Below are 14,021 nucleotides of genomic sequence, written 5' to 3'. Positions count from 1 at the left end.
AACGTGGAGAAACCCTGTCTCTACTAAAAATACAAAATTAGCCGGGAGTGGTGGCCCGTGCATGTAATCCCAGCTACTCGGGAGGCTGAGGCAGGAGAATCGCCTGCACCGGGGAGGCGGAGGTTGCAGTGGGCTGAGATTTTGCCATTGCACTGGCCCAGGCATCCAGCCTGGCAACAAGAGCGAAACTGTCTCTCAAAAAAGTAAATAAATAAAATACAATTTAAAAAGGCCAGGCGCAGTGGCTCACGCCTGTAATCCCAGCACTTTGGGAGGCAGAGGTGGGTGGATCACGAGGTCAAAAGATCGAGACCATCCTGCCCAACATGGTGAAACCCCATCTCTACTAAAAATACGAAAATTAGCTGGGCGTGGTGGCACACACCTGTAGTCCCAGCTACTTGGGAGGCTGAGGCAGGAGAATCACTTGAACCTGGGAGGCGGAGGTTGCAGTGAGCTGAGATCCCACCACTGCACTCCAGCCTGGCGACAGAGCGAGACTGACTCAAAAAATAAATAAATAAAAATAAAAAATAGAAAAAAAATTTTGTTGAGACAGGGTCTCACTATGTTGCCCAGGCTGGTCTCCAACTCCTGGGATCAAGCAATCCTCCCACCTTGGCCTCCCAAACTGCTGGGATTACAGATGTGAGCCAGCACACACACTGACAATGCTCACTTTTATCTCAGGACAATCTCTCAATGGGAAGGAAAGAATTTTATCCGAGGTGAAAACCATCTAGAGGCCCATAGGAAAGGAATGCAGGGAGCTGGAAACGTAAGCATCAGAGGGGTTGGCAGTCATGTTTCCACTAAGCATGTGGGGCATCTGACTTGGGCAGGTGTGGGCAGCTGGGACACGTGAGTCCCACCCTGGCACCTGACCCACCTGGACCTTGGCAGCACCATAACAGGCCCTCCTTGCACTCGTGGCAGTGGCCGCCCAACCTACCACCCCAGGAAACGCGATTCTTGCCCCCTTTCCTCCGAGTGCACAGTTCTCCACCACCTTGGGGGGCAGTGGGAGACAAAGCCCAGGCTCTGAGCATCAGAATGGTGACCTCAGGCCCAGTCCTCCCCCCTCCCACCCACCCTGCCCCCCAAACCAGTGGTTCTTATGCGTCAGGCTCCATCACCTCCCTGGTCTTCAGTTTGAATTCCTTTCTCCCTAGAGGACCCCTGCTCCCCAATTTAGGGGAAGCCTGTGGAAGAGCTCTGAAGAAAGAGACTGCCTCCCACCTCTTCTCGGCATCCTTTTCTCTTCTCCGTGCTCACACCCTTCTGCCCAGGACCCAACTGCTCCCCGGAGGCCACTTCTCAGGCCACATCTGCCATGTTCCCACCCAGCCCTCCTATATTCGTTGGTGTTTGACTGAGGTCTGTCCTTATATGATACTCTTTATTAGACTGGGCCCGCCCTCCCTCTCTCTCTCAATCAAAATTGACCTGGCAGAGAACCATCTCTGCAGGACACCGGCCAGGTGGAGAGGCCAAAAGAATTCTCTTCACGTCAGTGCAGGATGCCTGGGAAGGGACATCCCAGCTGCAGAGCATCCCGAGAGATCGCTGTGGCCTCTGTGGCCACGGCACTGAGGGTGTTTGCTTCTCTGTCTACCCAGTCCTGCGACTGTCACTCCTTCCCAGGTGTTATTCCCAGAGGACTTGCAAAGAAACTACATGCACATAAACTCCCAGGGGCTGTCTCCCAGGAAGCCCACCTAAGACAGTCCTACTCTGACCATTCTTCCAACCCAGTGTGAACCTCAATCCACGTTCTCACCATCCCGCCATGCCCTCCACCTCCAACCTTCTTCTGTCTTCCTGACCCAACTTGGCTCTCCAGGCCCGGCAGCCCAGGCACTTGCTAGGGCACCATGATTGCCTTTGCTCCTCCGTTGTGCTGGCCTGGAGAGCTCCAGTCCTGTGACTGCGCTCAGGCAGCTGAAAAACTGCACAAGCTGGCCAGGCACCGTGGCTCATGCCTGTAATCCTGGCACATTGGAAGGCCAAGGCACAAGGATTGCTTGAGCCCAGGAGTTTGAGACCAGCCTAGACAACCTAGGGAGACCCCATTTCTACAAAAATAACATTTAAAAATTAGGCACTGTGATACACGCCTGTGGTCCCAGCTACTCAGAAGACTGATGCGAGAGGATTATTTAAACCTGGGAGGTCGAGGCTGCGGCGAGCTGTGATCGTGCCTCTGTACTCCAGCCTAGGTGACAGAGTGAAACCTTGTCTCAAAAAAAAAAAAAAAAAAAAAAAAACCCTCCAGGGGCCTCCACACAGCCCGGCATCCTGGCCCACGTCTCTAGTGGGTTTTACTTTTCCACTCTGGAACGATTACGTCATCCTTCCTCCTCTACCCTACCCCCCTCCCACCCGCCGACCCACGCATGGCCATGAGGGCTTTTCCTTTCCAGTCACTGGCTGGTAAGTGATTCACATGCAAGCATGTAACCTAGTTATGGTCAGTAGGGTATGGGAAGTTTGCTGGGAGACTTCTGGAAAGATTTCCTCACTCCTTAGAGTGTGCAGGAAAAGATGGGCTTTCCTGTACACTCATGTCTGGATGTGACGCTTGGGACAGCTGCAGCTGCCGTGCTACCAGCCTGGGGAAGAAGCCACACCAAGGATGGTCAGGCAAGGAGTTGGAAAGAACCTGGGTCCTTGAAAACATGCTGAGTCTTTGAATCAACTAAGCCTGAACCTGACCTATCTTAGGACTTCTAGTTACATAAGAAAAGAAATTTCTTTATTCTTTAAGGCAGTTTGAATCAGGGTTCTAAAGTAGTTGGGAGCATCTGACCCGAGACAATGGTCTAGTTATCTCTGACCTTAAAAGAACCCCCTCCCTAGACCCACGTGGCCCCTGCCCCAGCTCCTCACATGTCATTTCCATTCCTTTTCATAGTAAGACTCATCAAGAGTCACTGCGCTTGCGCTTACCACTTCTTCACCTCCCATTCTTCTTAGATGATTCCAATCAGGCATGCACCTTGCCATTCCACTGAAAAACTTTTTCGTTTTTGAGACCAAGTCTTGCTCTGTTGCCCAGGCTGGAGTGCAGTGACACAATCTCTGCTCACTGCAACCTCCACCTCCCAGGTTCAAGCGATTCTCCTGCCTCAGCCTCCCAAGTAGCTGGGATTATAGGTGCCTGCCACTATGCCTGCCTAATTTTTGTATTTTTAGTAGAGACAGGGTCTCTCCATGTTGGCCAGGCTGGTCTCGAACTCCCGACCTCAAATGATCCACCTGCCTCGGCCTCCCAAAGTGCTGATTACAGGTGTGAGCCACTGCACCCAACCTCCATTGAAAAACCTTTGTCGAGGTCACCAACAATATCCAACCTGCCAAATCCACCAGCCTCTTGCCTGTCCTGCATATGCAACCACTCATGGGTGTCTGACATAGTTAACCCTCCCCAAGAGATTCTCTTCTCCCAGCCTCTGTAACACCTTGCTCCTCTGGTTTTCTGCCAGGCTCAGAGCTAAGATCTCTTTAATTCTTTGTTTACACTGTCGCTAGAACTCATATAGTCTCAACAACCTAAGTGTAACAACTTGACTGGCCTTTGTCCCCGGTTCCTGGGAAGGAGCCTCTAAATCTCTGGATTTCCCGAGTGACAGGGGTGCCTTTGTTATTCATGGTGGGCTCTTAGAGAGTTTAAGCTAAAGAGATGACAAAGGATGGGGCTGCCATGCTGAAAAGACCAAGCACGTGACTAAAGGGTTAGGGTTTGAGGCCCAACCTCCAGGGAGGGAAAGGGGCTGGAGACTGAGCTGAACCTCATGGCTAATGATTCAATCAATCATATCTATATAAAGAAGCCCCAACAGAAACTCGGAACGCCAAAGCTCAGTGAACTTCCCTGGTTGGCAATGCTCTGCATATTTTTACACATTGACATGCTGGGAGGGTGACACATCCTGACTCCACAGGGAGGGAACAATGGAAACTTCATGCTTAGGACCATCCCAGACCTAGCCTTATGGGTCTCCTTTTGGCTAGCTCTGATTTGAATCCTTTTGCTGTGATAAAACTGTAATGATATATATAGCACTTTCCTGAGTTCTATGAGTCATTCTAGAAAATTATGCGGGGGCGATGGGAAGCCCAGAATTTGTAGCCAGCTGGTCAGAAGTGAGGGTGGCCTAGAACCCCCAGATTTGCGGCTGGTGTCTGAAGAGAGAACAGTCCTGTGGAGGCCTGAGCCCTCAACCTGTGAGGTTTGGCCAATTCCAGGTCGCTGATGTTGGAAGTCACTGCAACCTGTAACTCCCAAATCAGTCTATCCCCAAGCTCTCTCTTGAACTTCAGGCTCCTGTATTCACCTACTTCATCTGCTACTTGAGTGTTATCTCAACTTTTAATAGGTCCAAACTAGAACCAGCAACACAGGTTCTTTTCCAGGGCTTGGCACTTCAGCAAACAGTACTACCGTTCACCTACTTCTGTAGGACCCAGACCCAGGAGTCATTCTTGATTCCGCAGCCCCCACAGGCAACCCATGAGTGACACTCTCAAAGTGCATCTGAATCTGTCCTTTCTCTCCCTGTGCACTGCTGCTCCCCCAGCTCTGACCACCAGCATCTCTCCACCTGGTCTGCATCAAATGCATATGCCTCAGACATGGCTCCGCACCCCCCGGCAATCCACTCCTGAAATCCTATAAAAATGTAAATCAGATCATGTCCGATTTCATACCCTTTATTAGTCTCTCTCTCTCTCTCTTTTTTTTTTTGAGACAGGGTCTCGCTTTGTTACCCAGGCTGGAGTGCAGTGGCATGATCTCCACTCACTGCAACTTGCGCCTCCTGGGTTCAAGGGATTCTCATGCCTCAGCCTCCCGAGCAGCTGGGATTACAGGTGCCCACCATGACACCCGGCCCAGTCTCCTTTCTTGTAAGAATAAAATCCAAACTAACTTGGCCCATAGGTCATACATGCTCAGGTGCCTCAGTCTACGGCTCCATCCCCCTCCCCAAAGCCTCCATGGCCTCTGCCCTCACTTCCCTCTTCTTGGTCTTCTCTTCCCCCTGCAGCCCCACGGCCGGCTCCTTCCCACTGCCAAGGGCACACTCAGTCAGGCACCGCTTCCCCTCGGAGGCCTTTCCTGACCACTCTGCCCTTGCTCTGCCGCATGTCCGCACTCCTTCCTGTTCTCCCTGCCATTGTTCTCCGAGCATTGCTGCACCCTGGCTTTACCTTGCCTGCTTGCTGGCCTGCTTATTCATCCTCTTTCCACAAAAGAAAAGGTCTTTCTTCACTGCCAATTTTTTTTTTTTTGAGACAGAGCCTTACTCTGCCACCCAGGCTGTAGTGCAACGGTGCAATCTTGGCTCACTGCAACCTCCGCTTCCCGGATTCAAGCAATTCTCCTGCCTCAGCATCCCAAGTAGCTGGAATTACAGGTGCCCACCACCACTCCTGGATAGTTTTGTCTTTTTTTTTTTTTTTTTTGTATTTTTAGTAGAGACGGAGTTTCACCATGTTGGCCAGGCTGGTCTCAAACTCCTGACCTCAGGTGATCCACCTGCCTTGGCCTCCCAAAGTGCCGGGATTACAGGCCTGAGCCACCACACCTGGCCCTTCACTGCTGATTCTAAGTGCTTACAATACTGTGTAACACATAGCAGGCATTAAGTAAATACCTGCTAAAAAAAATAGAAACTATGAAAGGTTGGAACCACTGTTTTAACCCAATGCAGTGAATAATGTGGGAATTTCGTGCTTTCACTCATATTCTGTGGGTGTTGGCATCTGGGAATGGTGGCCCGGCTTCACGATCCTGACCACCTCTCACTCCAGAAGCACCTGTTAGCCACTGGACTCCAGAGTCCTAGCTACGCTTCCTGCTTCAGGGGAGGCACTGATGTACATTCACTTTGGGCAAATGGAATCTTCTTCTTGTCTTACACTAACATGCTGAGAGCAGAGACTCAGTACACACTCATTAATAAAGAAATTCAGGAGTCCCTTTTACAAGAATGTAATATCCAATTGGGTTGAGGTCTGCCTTTGAGTCAAACAGATACCAGTTATTTCCCTCTTACATATCCCAGGGCTGGAGAAGGAAATTGGCAGGGGCAGGTATCCCGTATCTGCACTGTGTTCTCTACCCCGACTCTTCTCCCCTCCATGCCCTTTCCAGAAGACTCTTCCACATAATAGCATGTCTACCATCTGGCTGTCCCTGGCAACCACAATACTAGGTTGGTTTTAAACCTCAAAGAAACCACAGATGACAGGCCAGTGTCAAATTCCAACACTGATAAATAGGAAGCAGGCTCACTTTGGGAGAAAGAACAGAGGTTCTGATAAGAGGCTGTCGTGACTGGGCAGGCAAGAGAACCATTTCCAGATACTCCTATCTCCCAAATTCTGTGCATTTCCTCCCAAATGCTAGGGTTCAAAGGTCCCTCAAATATAAAATAACATGGGCTGGGCCTGGTGGCTCCTGCCTGTAATCCCAGAGCTTTGGGAGGCCCAGGTGGGAGGATTGCTTGAGGCCAGAAATTCAGACCAGCGTGGGTAATATAGCAAGACCCTAGCTCTACAAAACATTTTAAAAAATTAGTGAGGCACAGTGGTGCCTGCCGTAGACCCAGCTATTTGGGAGGCTGAGGCAGGAGCATCGCTTGAACCTACGAGATCGAGGCTGCAGTGAACCAGGATCACACCACTGCACTCCAGCCTGAGTGGCAGAGTGAGACCCTGTCTTTAAACAAAGATAAAACAACATGAGGCGAATCATTCTATGACATCCAAACTTCAGTAGGAAAATGGCTGGGTCCTTTTCAAATCCTTGCAAGCTCTCCATGGGCCCTTCCTAGACTGCTTTCCACACAGCACAAGTCCCCAGGAACAGGCTCCTCCAGGCCCACACGCTCCCAGCCAACTGGGAAGAATCAGAAGACAGCATTGAGTCTTCAGAGACAAACCCTTCTAAGGAAGGGTTTGGGCAGAATTTCCTGGCCCCAGGTCAGATGCACTAGTTCCTGTGCCTTCGGGCCAGGGCTAGCAACGGTAGCCTACCAGCTGTGGAGGAAGAGGTGGAGTTGGCTTTCTTCTGGTGCTCACCGCCAGTCTCCTGGCTTCCCCCATCTCATCCCACCAAGCCAGCAGTTACAAAGAGGACCGCTTTCAATTCTACTTGAAATAAGGACATACGTTGTTCCTATCTCGTTCCTGCCAATTCCTCCAGGCCCAAACTGGCTCTTCTAGAACTAAGTTTGTCTTATAGACAGTGTGATCCACTTGCCTGAGTTTGAAATGGCTGTTCAGAACCAGAAACAACCCATGTCCTCCGCTCTTACATGGAGTTTCAGCTCTTTCAAGATGTCAGCACTGGGCACAGTGGCTCATGCCTATAATCCCAGCACTTTGAGAGGCCAAGGTGGGCGGATCACCTGACGTCAGGAGTTCGAGTCCAGCCTGGCAAACATGGTGCAACCTTGTCTCTACTAAAAATTCAAAAATTTGCCAGATATGGTGGCACGCACCTGTAATCCCAGCTACTCGGGAGGCTGAGGTGGAAGAATTGTGTGAACCCGGTAGGCGGAGGTTGTGGTAAGCCTAGATCGCACCACTGCGCTCCAGCCTGGGTGGCAGAGTGAGACTCTGTCTCAAAAAAAAAAAAAAAAAAAAAAAAAAAGTCAGGAAATATGGACAGGGAACACACATTCAGCTATTCCGTTCACACTTCGACCATCCAGAAGACACTAGGTCAGCCACGTTGAGGGCAAGGGGATGGTACTGGGTTTTAGCGAGGAATATTAGCCTGAGCTAAGAGTGTTCAACAATCTGTAAACATATGCCTAGGGTCATAGGTCAATAAGCGGAGCTTCAGAAAGACCCAAGAGACCCAAGTCTGGTGAGACATTTGGTTCCATACCTGTTGGGAAAACAATCCTCCCTTTCTCTTTGAGCTTCAGTGTGTTCATCAGTGACTCTGGGATGGTAGCTCAGGGATGCCTGGGGTACTTCAGTTAGTGTTTTTCGTTTTTTCTTTCAGGTTTTTTTGAGACAGGATCTATCTCTCGCCCAGGCTAGAGCGCAGTGGTGCAAGCATGGCTGATTGCAGCCATGACCTCCCAGGCTCAAGAGATCCTCTCACCTCAGCCTCCAGAGTAGCTGGGACCACAGGCATAAGTCACCATGCCTGGCTAATTTGTTAATTTTTTTGTAGACCCTGTGGGTCTCATTATGTTGCCCAGGCTAGTTTCAAACTCCTGACCTCAAGAGATCCTTCCGCCTCAGCCTCCCAAAGTGCTGGGATCAGGGATGTCAGCCACTGTGTGCAACGTGGCTAGTGTCTTCCAGCATGTGAGCCACCTGCTGCTGTCAACTGCCTCAGGCACACTGGCTCAGCAATCTCCCGGCCCCTCTCCCTTCCGCCCCTCCCTGCCATAAAGGGTTAAATTGTGCCCTCCCCCTCCTCCACCAAATATATTGAAGTCCTAACCCCCAGGACTTCAGAATGTGACCTTATTTGGAAACAGGGTCATTGCAGACGTAGTTAGTTAAGATGAGGTCATACTAGAGTAGGGTGGCCCTGATCCAATATGACTGGTGTCTTTATAAGATGGCATGTGAGGACAGACACAAGGGAACATGTGACAACAGAGGCTCGCAGAAACGCATCTACAAGCCAAGGAGTGCCAGAGGTTCCCGGCACCCACCAGAAGCTGGGAGAGGCGAGGGAGGAATCCCCTACAGATTTCAAAGGAAGCAAGGCCCAGCCCACCCCTTGATTTTGGACTTTCAACCTGTGGAACTGTGAGAGAATAAATTTCTGTTGTTTAAGCTGCCCAGCCTGTGGTACCCTGTTATGACAGTCCTGGGGAACTAACACAGTATCACATTCCAAAAAGAATGGGAGTGCTTTGGTGCAGAACTTTGAAATGCTGCCATCAACAGAACATCACCCTGCGAGGCGTGAGCTGAGAAGAGGACCAGCCTTCGTCCAGGCCTCAGCTATACAGCTCCAGAGAGGAAACCCCGGGGTCTAGGTGGGGACGTTACTCACTAGGGCCAGAGTCTAATCCGAGCTCTCCGTCCATTGAGTCGCGTGGTCCCCATGGGTATGGCTGCTCCTCCTGCTTGATCCATGACAAAATGTCATGTGCTGAGATGAGAGACTCTGTTGTCATGGAAAGAAGGCAGTCTTAGATTTTGTTCAGTTCCACTCGGCCTCCCATCAAAGGTTTGAAAACCATCCCATGCAGTGGCTGCAACCTGCAGGGCATGTTTTGGTATCGCTGTTGCATTTCCAGGCCATCCTCCTTACCCTCGTAAGCCCCTTACTAAACGGACTCTCACTGCTCGCTGCATTTCAAGTTGGCCAGAAGGAGGCTTAGCCCAAGGTCTGTGCAGTGGCAGGGCCAGGATTAAAACCCAGATCTCCCAGCTCTGCCACTTAGCCCCAGAGGAACCCATGGGGCCAAGACAGGCCAGAAGAAAGCCCCAGATAACGGCCCTCAGGGCCATGGCTAACAGGTATGACTTAGAAACCAGCGATGGCAGAGACCGCAACCGGAGGTCACTGATAAGTACCACAGTGAAGCAGGAAGGCCCCGCTTTCCCTCTGCCCTGGGTCCCCTCAATTTCTCTGTGGTGAAGTTGACAAAGTACAAGGAATCCTAGATTCAACTTCTCATCCTCTCTCCCTGGTATGGTGGGTAGGATGAGACTTGTGTCCTAACTACCAGGCAATGACACTGGACTTCTCAGCTCTGCAAACACACGGATGCATACATAGGTCGTGGGCAGGTGGGGCTTCCATTGTTCTTTTATGCCTCCCTGAATGCCTAGACCCTCCCTACAAGTTTCTTGGGAAACTTCTAACTAGTATTCACTCAAGAGAAATTCCAGAAAATGTAAATGATTTTCTGACACAGAAATAGATGCAGCTTTTAGATGCTTTTTGGTTGTTTTTATTGTTCAAAAATCAGTGCTGAATGGCCGGACGCGGTGGCTCATGCCTGTAATCCCAGCACTTTGGGAGGCTGAGGCAGGCAGATCATTTGAGGCCAGGAGTTCAAAAGCAGCCTGACCAACATGGTGAAACCCCATCTCTACTAAAAATACAAAAAATGAGCCAGGTGTGGTGGCACATGCCTGTAATCTCAGCTACTCAGGAGGCTGAGGCAGGAGAATCGCTTAAACCCGGGAAACGGAGGTTGCGGTGAGCTGAGATCACACCACTGCACTCCAGCCTGAACGACAGAGCAAGACTCCGTCTCAAAAAACAGAAAATCAGTGCTGAAGTAATTTTAGTATCAGTTGCATAGACACAAAAAATTATTAATTTAATGATTCCTTTTGAAAAATGCTTGTTGCCCTCAATATTCATTCTGACCTTGTTCTCACCTGAATTGGGATCCGTGGGAATATCTCTGTCTGCCAAATCCTGCTGATCCCACACGCACTGATGCTCCTCCTGTTTAATCCGGGACAAGAGGTCCTGGGCAGAAATTGGGGAGTCTACTCGCGGGAACAAGAGCGGCAAAGGTGTTAGAAGATGCAAAATCTCCTGCAAGTTTGTGTTTTGAGTAAATCTCTGATTTCATGCAATTATCTCTTTCCCCTAAACATCAGGTACAATTACATAAGTCTCATTAACTAAAGGTTGAAGTCAGCTTGGCCCCAATTAATGGAGCTTTTGCTGCAAATAAGAGGATGCTGTAGGGGAGTGACATTACAGTCCTTAATAAAGAGCCTTTCTGTGCTGCAGGAACTTAAATCTCCTTAGAATGAGGTTCCCATTCTGGTGCTGAGACCACCATGGAAAGAGGTATTTCCTCTGGAAAGATGACAACTTCCAGAAAGCCTTTTTTTTTTTAATTATATATTGATGAATTATAGTTGTATATATTTATGGGGTATAAAGTAATGTTACAAGAAGCCGTTAAATCTTTTGAATGGGATTTTTCTAAGATGTAAGAAAAAGACCCTATATTTTCTTTCTTCTACAGAGTCTCTGAAACCTAATTTACCCCTTATTGCCTTCTATTCTCTTAAAGATCTCCTTAAAGATCCTAATACTGTGATGCTTTCAAGGGTCATGCCCGATGACAAGTGAACGGGCTTTCCTCTCCCCAGACACTACGAGCACTTACCTATGGGTGTGAGGCTCTGACTAAGGGGGGGATGAGGTTTGTGGAGCTCTAACCTGTGGATAAGTAAAGGGCTACAGTATGTTAATATGTCTCATGATTGTTGATTTTATGTGCCAGCTTGGCTCAGCCATGGTACCCAGATATTTGGTCAAACATTATTTAGCTGTTACTATGAAGGTATATTTTTAGATGAGATTTGAACATGCAAGTCAGTAGACTTGAGTCAAGCAGATTGCCCTCTATGATGTGGGCGGGCCTCATCAACCAGCTGAAGGCCTAAGGGAGAAGATAGACCTCCCCCAAGGAAAAGGGAATTCTGCCTGCAGGCTCGAGCAGCCACATCAGCGATTCCCTGGGTCTCTAACCTTCTGGCCTGCCCTGTAAATTTTGGACTTGCCAGCCTCCACAATCACAAGCCAATTCCTTAAAATAAAATAAATCTCCCTTTTACACACACACCCTTACAGGTCCTGTTTCTCTGGAAAACTCTGATTGATACATACATCTGCTCTAACAGAGTTCTCACCTACGACAGAGTCCAGCTGCAATGCCAACTAACAGGAGGTCCCTCACAGGACCGCAGGTATGTGGGTGCCTGGCACAGAGGTAGCAGCCCATAAATACTTGTTTAAAACAATGAAAGGCCTTCCTGATCAGGGAACAACAGGTCTTCCTGACCTCCCTGTTCCCCCACCCATGAAGCCTTACACTTAGTACCTCTGCCAGGATATTGTTTCTAAAGGGGAAGATGGAATAGTTAAAAACGGATAATATGAGAAAGAGGAAACAGAACACGCTGAGCCCAGGTGTACCAGCAGATTGTCAATGCTGTTTGCCACGTCTGTGTCCCCTGGAGGAATCCTGGCTCAGCCTAGCCCTGGATGCACAGCCCTTCCATTTCGAGCTCAGCCCTCTGGCCTGGCACACGTGACAGCCAACTCTGGGGGCTGGCAGACCATGCTAACCCTCTCCCCTCCCCTCCCCTCCCTGGTGTGGATGGCTGCTTGGCTCACTCACCGGTAATGGATTCCATGGGGATGGCTCTTTCCTCCAGGCCCCGCTGACCCCGGACACACAGGGTGTCCTCACGCTTCACCTGGGAAGATGCATCCTGTGCAGGCACCAGGGGCTCTGCTCCTGGGGACAGAGAATCACATTGCTTTGTGTCTTTTTTTCTGCAGGCACCAGGAGCTCTGCTCCTGGGAACAGAGAATGACATTGCTTTGTGTCTTTTTTTCTGCATGCTGGTCACCAGGACATTCTGGGCTCAGAAGCATGGCTGACAGCACCTGCCAGGGGAGAAGACAGGGGTCTTGGGTTCCTGTTGGAGCCATGGGGGACTCTGAGGAGCAGAAGGTCTCAGGAGCACAGAGGAAGCCAACATTCAAGAAAAAGGGCTAGGCAAGCAGCAAAATGAGGGGTGATGAGGCTGAAGAGATAATTCAGAAATAACCTAGAGCTGTGTAACTGGCTGGGTCCTAATCAGGACTGGGCCACAAGTTGGACCTCTCTGTGGGAGTCATTAGTCCTTGTTGGCCAGATGCACATAGTTGGCCAGGTTGAGGTCAGATGCACACACACGTGCATATATATGACTTGTAAGAAGCTGGGATGGGCAAAAAGGCACAACCAAGCTCTATTGTTGGACAGATAGTGCACAACCTCCTTACACAGTCAGTCTCACTGTCATCAACAGGTTCTTGGAAACAGTGAGTTCAAGTGAAAGGACACATAGCAGATCCTCGAATAACGTCATTTCCTTCTATGATGTTTAGTTGTAACATTGATGAGAAAGAAAAATTGGTTGTGTTATATGTCATTTTAAAGCCACAGTTTCCGAGACCCTATCAATGACATTAAGTGAGGACTCACTGTGCATTAAAGACAAGGACATAGCCTCTACCCAGAAGCCCAGCATGCAACAAACAGGGCCTTTTCTTCTGATGGCGCCCCCTGCTGCAAGAGGAGGCTCAGGCACCAGGAAAGGGAGAAGACAAAGAATCTCAAGACTGGGATCCTGCCTTCAACTCCGCACCCACTCAGTGGATGGGTCAGTTCGCCTCTCTGGGTTCTGGTCTATCCTTTTCATCTACAAAAAGGACACAGTGATCCCTGTTCTTTCTCATGCTCAGTGATGGTTTGATAATCCACTGAAACTGTTGAGATTACAGTGCTTCAAACGTAAAAAGCTACCCCGTAAGACTCGGTGCTGTTACTACCGCTGCTGACCTTAAACTTCTGCAGTGCTTGATGAAGACAGGGAAGGAGCCATTTAGACGAAATGTCCAGGACAGGCAAATCTATAGATACGGACAGTCGATTAGTGGTTCCCAGGGGCGGGGGGTAAAAGGGAGCAGGGAAGGACTGCTTGTGGGGGTGGGGTTTCTTTTTTTTTTTTTTTTTGAGATGGAGTCTGTCTCCCAGGCTGGAGTGCAGTGGCGCGACCTCGGCTTACTGCAAACTCCGCCTGCTGGGTCCACGCCATCCTCCTGCCTCAGCCTCCCGAGTAGCTGGGACTGACTACAGGCGCCCACCACCACAACCGGCTAATTTTTTGTGTTTTTAGTAGAGACGGGGTTTCACCGTGTTAGCCAGGATGGTCTCGATCTCCTGACCTTGTGATTCGACCTCCTTGGCCTTCCAAAGTGCTGGGATTACAGGCATGAGCCACAGCGCCCGGCCCTCTTTTTTTTTTTTTTTTTTTTTTTTCATTTTTGAGATGATGTCTCCCTCTGTAGCCCAGGCTGGAGTGCAGTGGCACAATCTCGGCTCACTGCAACCTCCACCTCCCGGGTTCCAGCGATTCTCCTGCCTCAGCCTTCCGAGTAGCTGGAATTACAGGTGCACGCCACTGCACCCGGCTAATTTTTTGTATTTTTTAGTAGGGACGGGGTT

General features: G+C 49.8%; 1 protein-coding gene across 2 annotated transcripts in view; it reads right to left on the bottom strand.

Annotated features, from left to right (window-relative positions):
• Positions 1–14,021, bottom strand: part of ZNF282 (zinc finger protein 282) — a 31,354-nt gene that overhangs the window by 3,032 nt on the left and 14,301 nt on the right. Inside the window, exons 5-7 of one of the 2 annotated variants that reach the window (XM_030826239.1) lie at positions 12,144–12,263; positions 10,378–10,491; positions 9,035–9,148 (exon numbers count right to left, since the gene is read on the bottom strand). In XM_030826239.1, the coding sequence (XP_030682099.1) occupies positions 9,035–9,148; positions 10,378–10,491; positions 12,144–12,263 (348 nt within the window). The remainder of the gene's footprint in view (positions 1–9,034; positions 9,149–10,377; positions 10,492–12,143; positions 12,264–14,021) is intronic. The other variant, XM_030826240.1, reaches the window with a different exon arrangement.

This window comes from Nomascus leucogenys, chromosome 13, assembly GCF_006542625.1.
Source record: "Nomascus leucogenys isolate Asia chromosome 13, Asia_NLE_v1, whole genome shotgun sequence".
Taxonomy (NCBI): domain Eukaryota; kingdom Metazoa; phylum Chordata; class Mammalia; order Primates; family Hylobatidae; genus Nomascus; species Nomascus leucogenys.
Note: the sequence above shows the minus strand (reverse complement) of the source record. Positions and strands in the feature narration are given on the sequence as shown.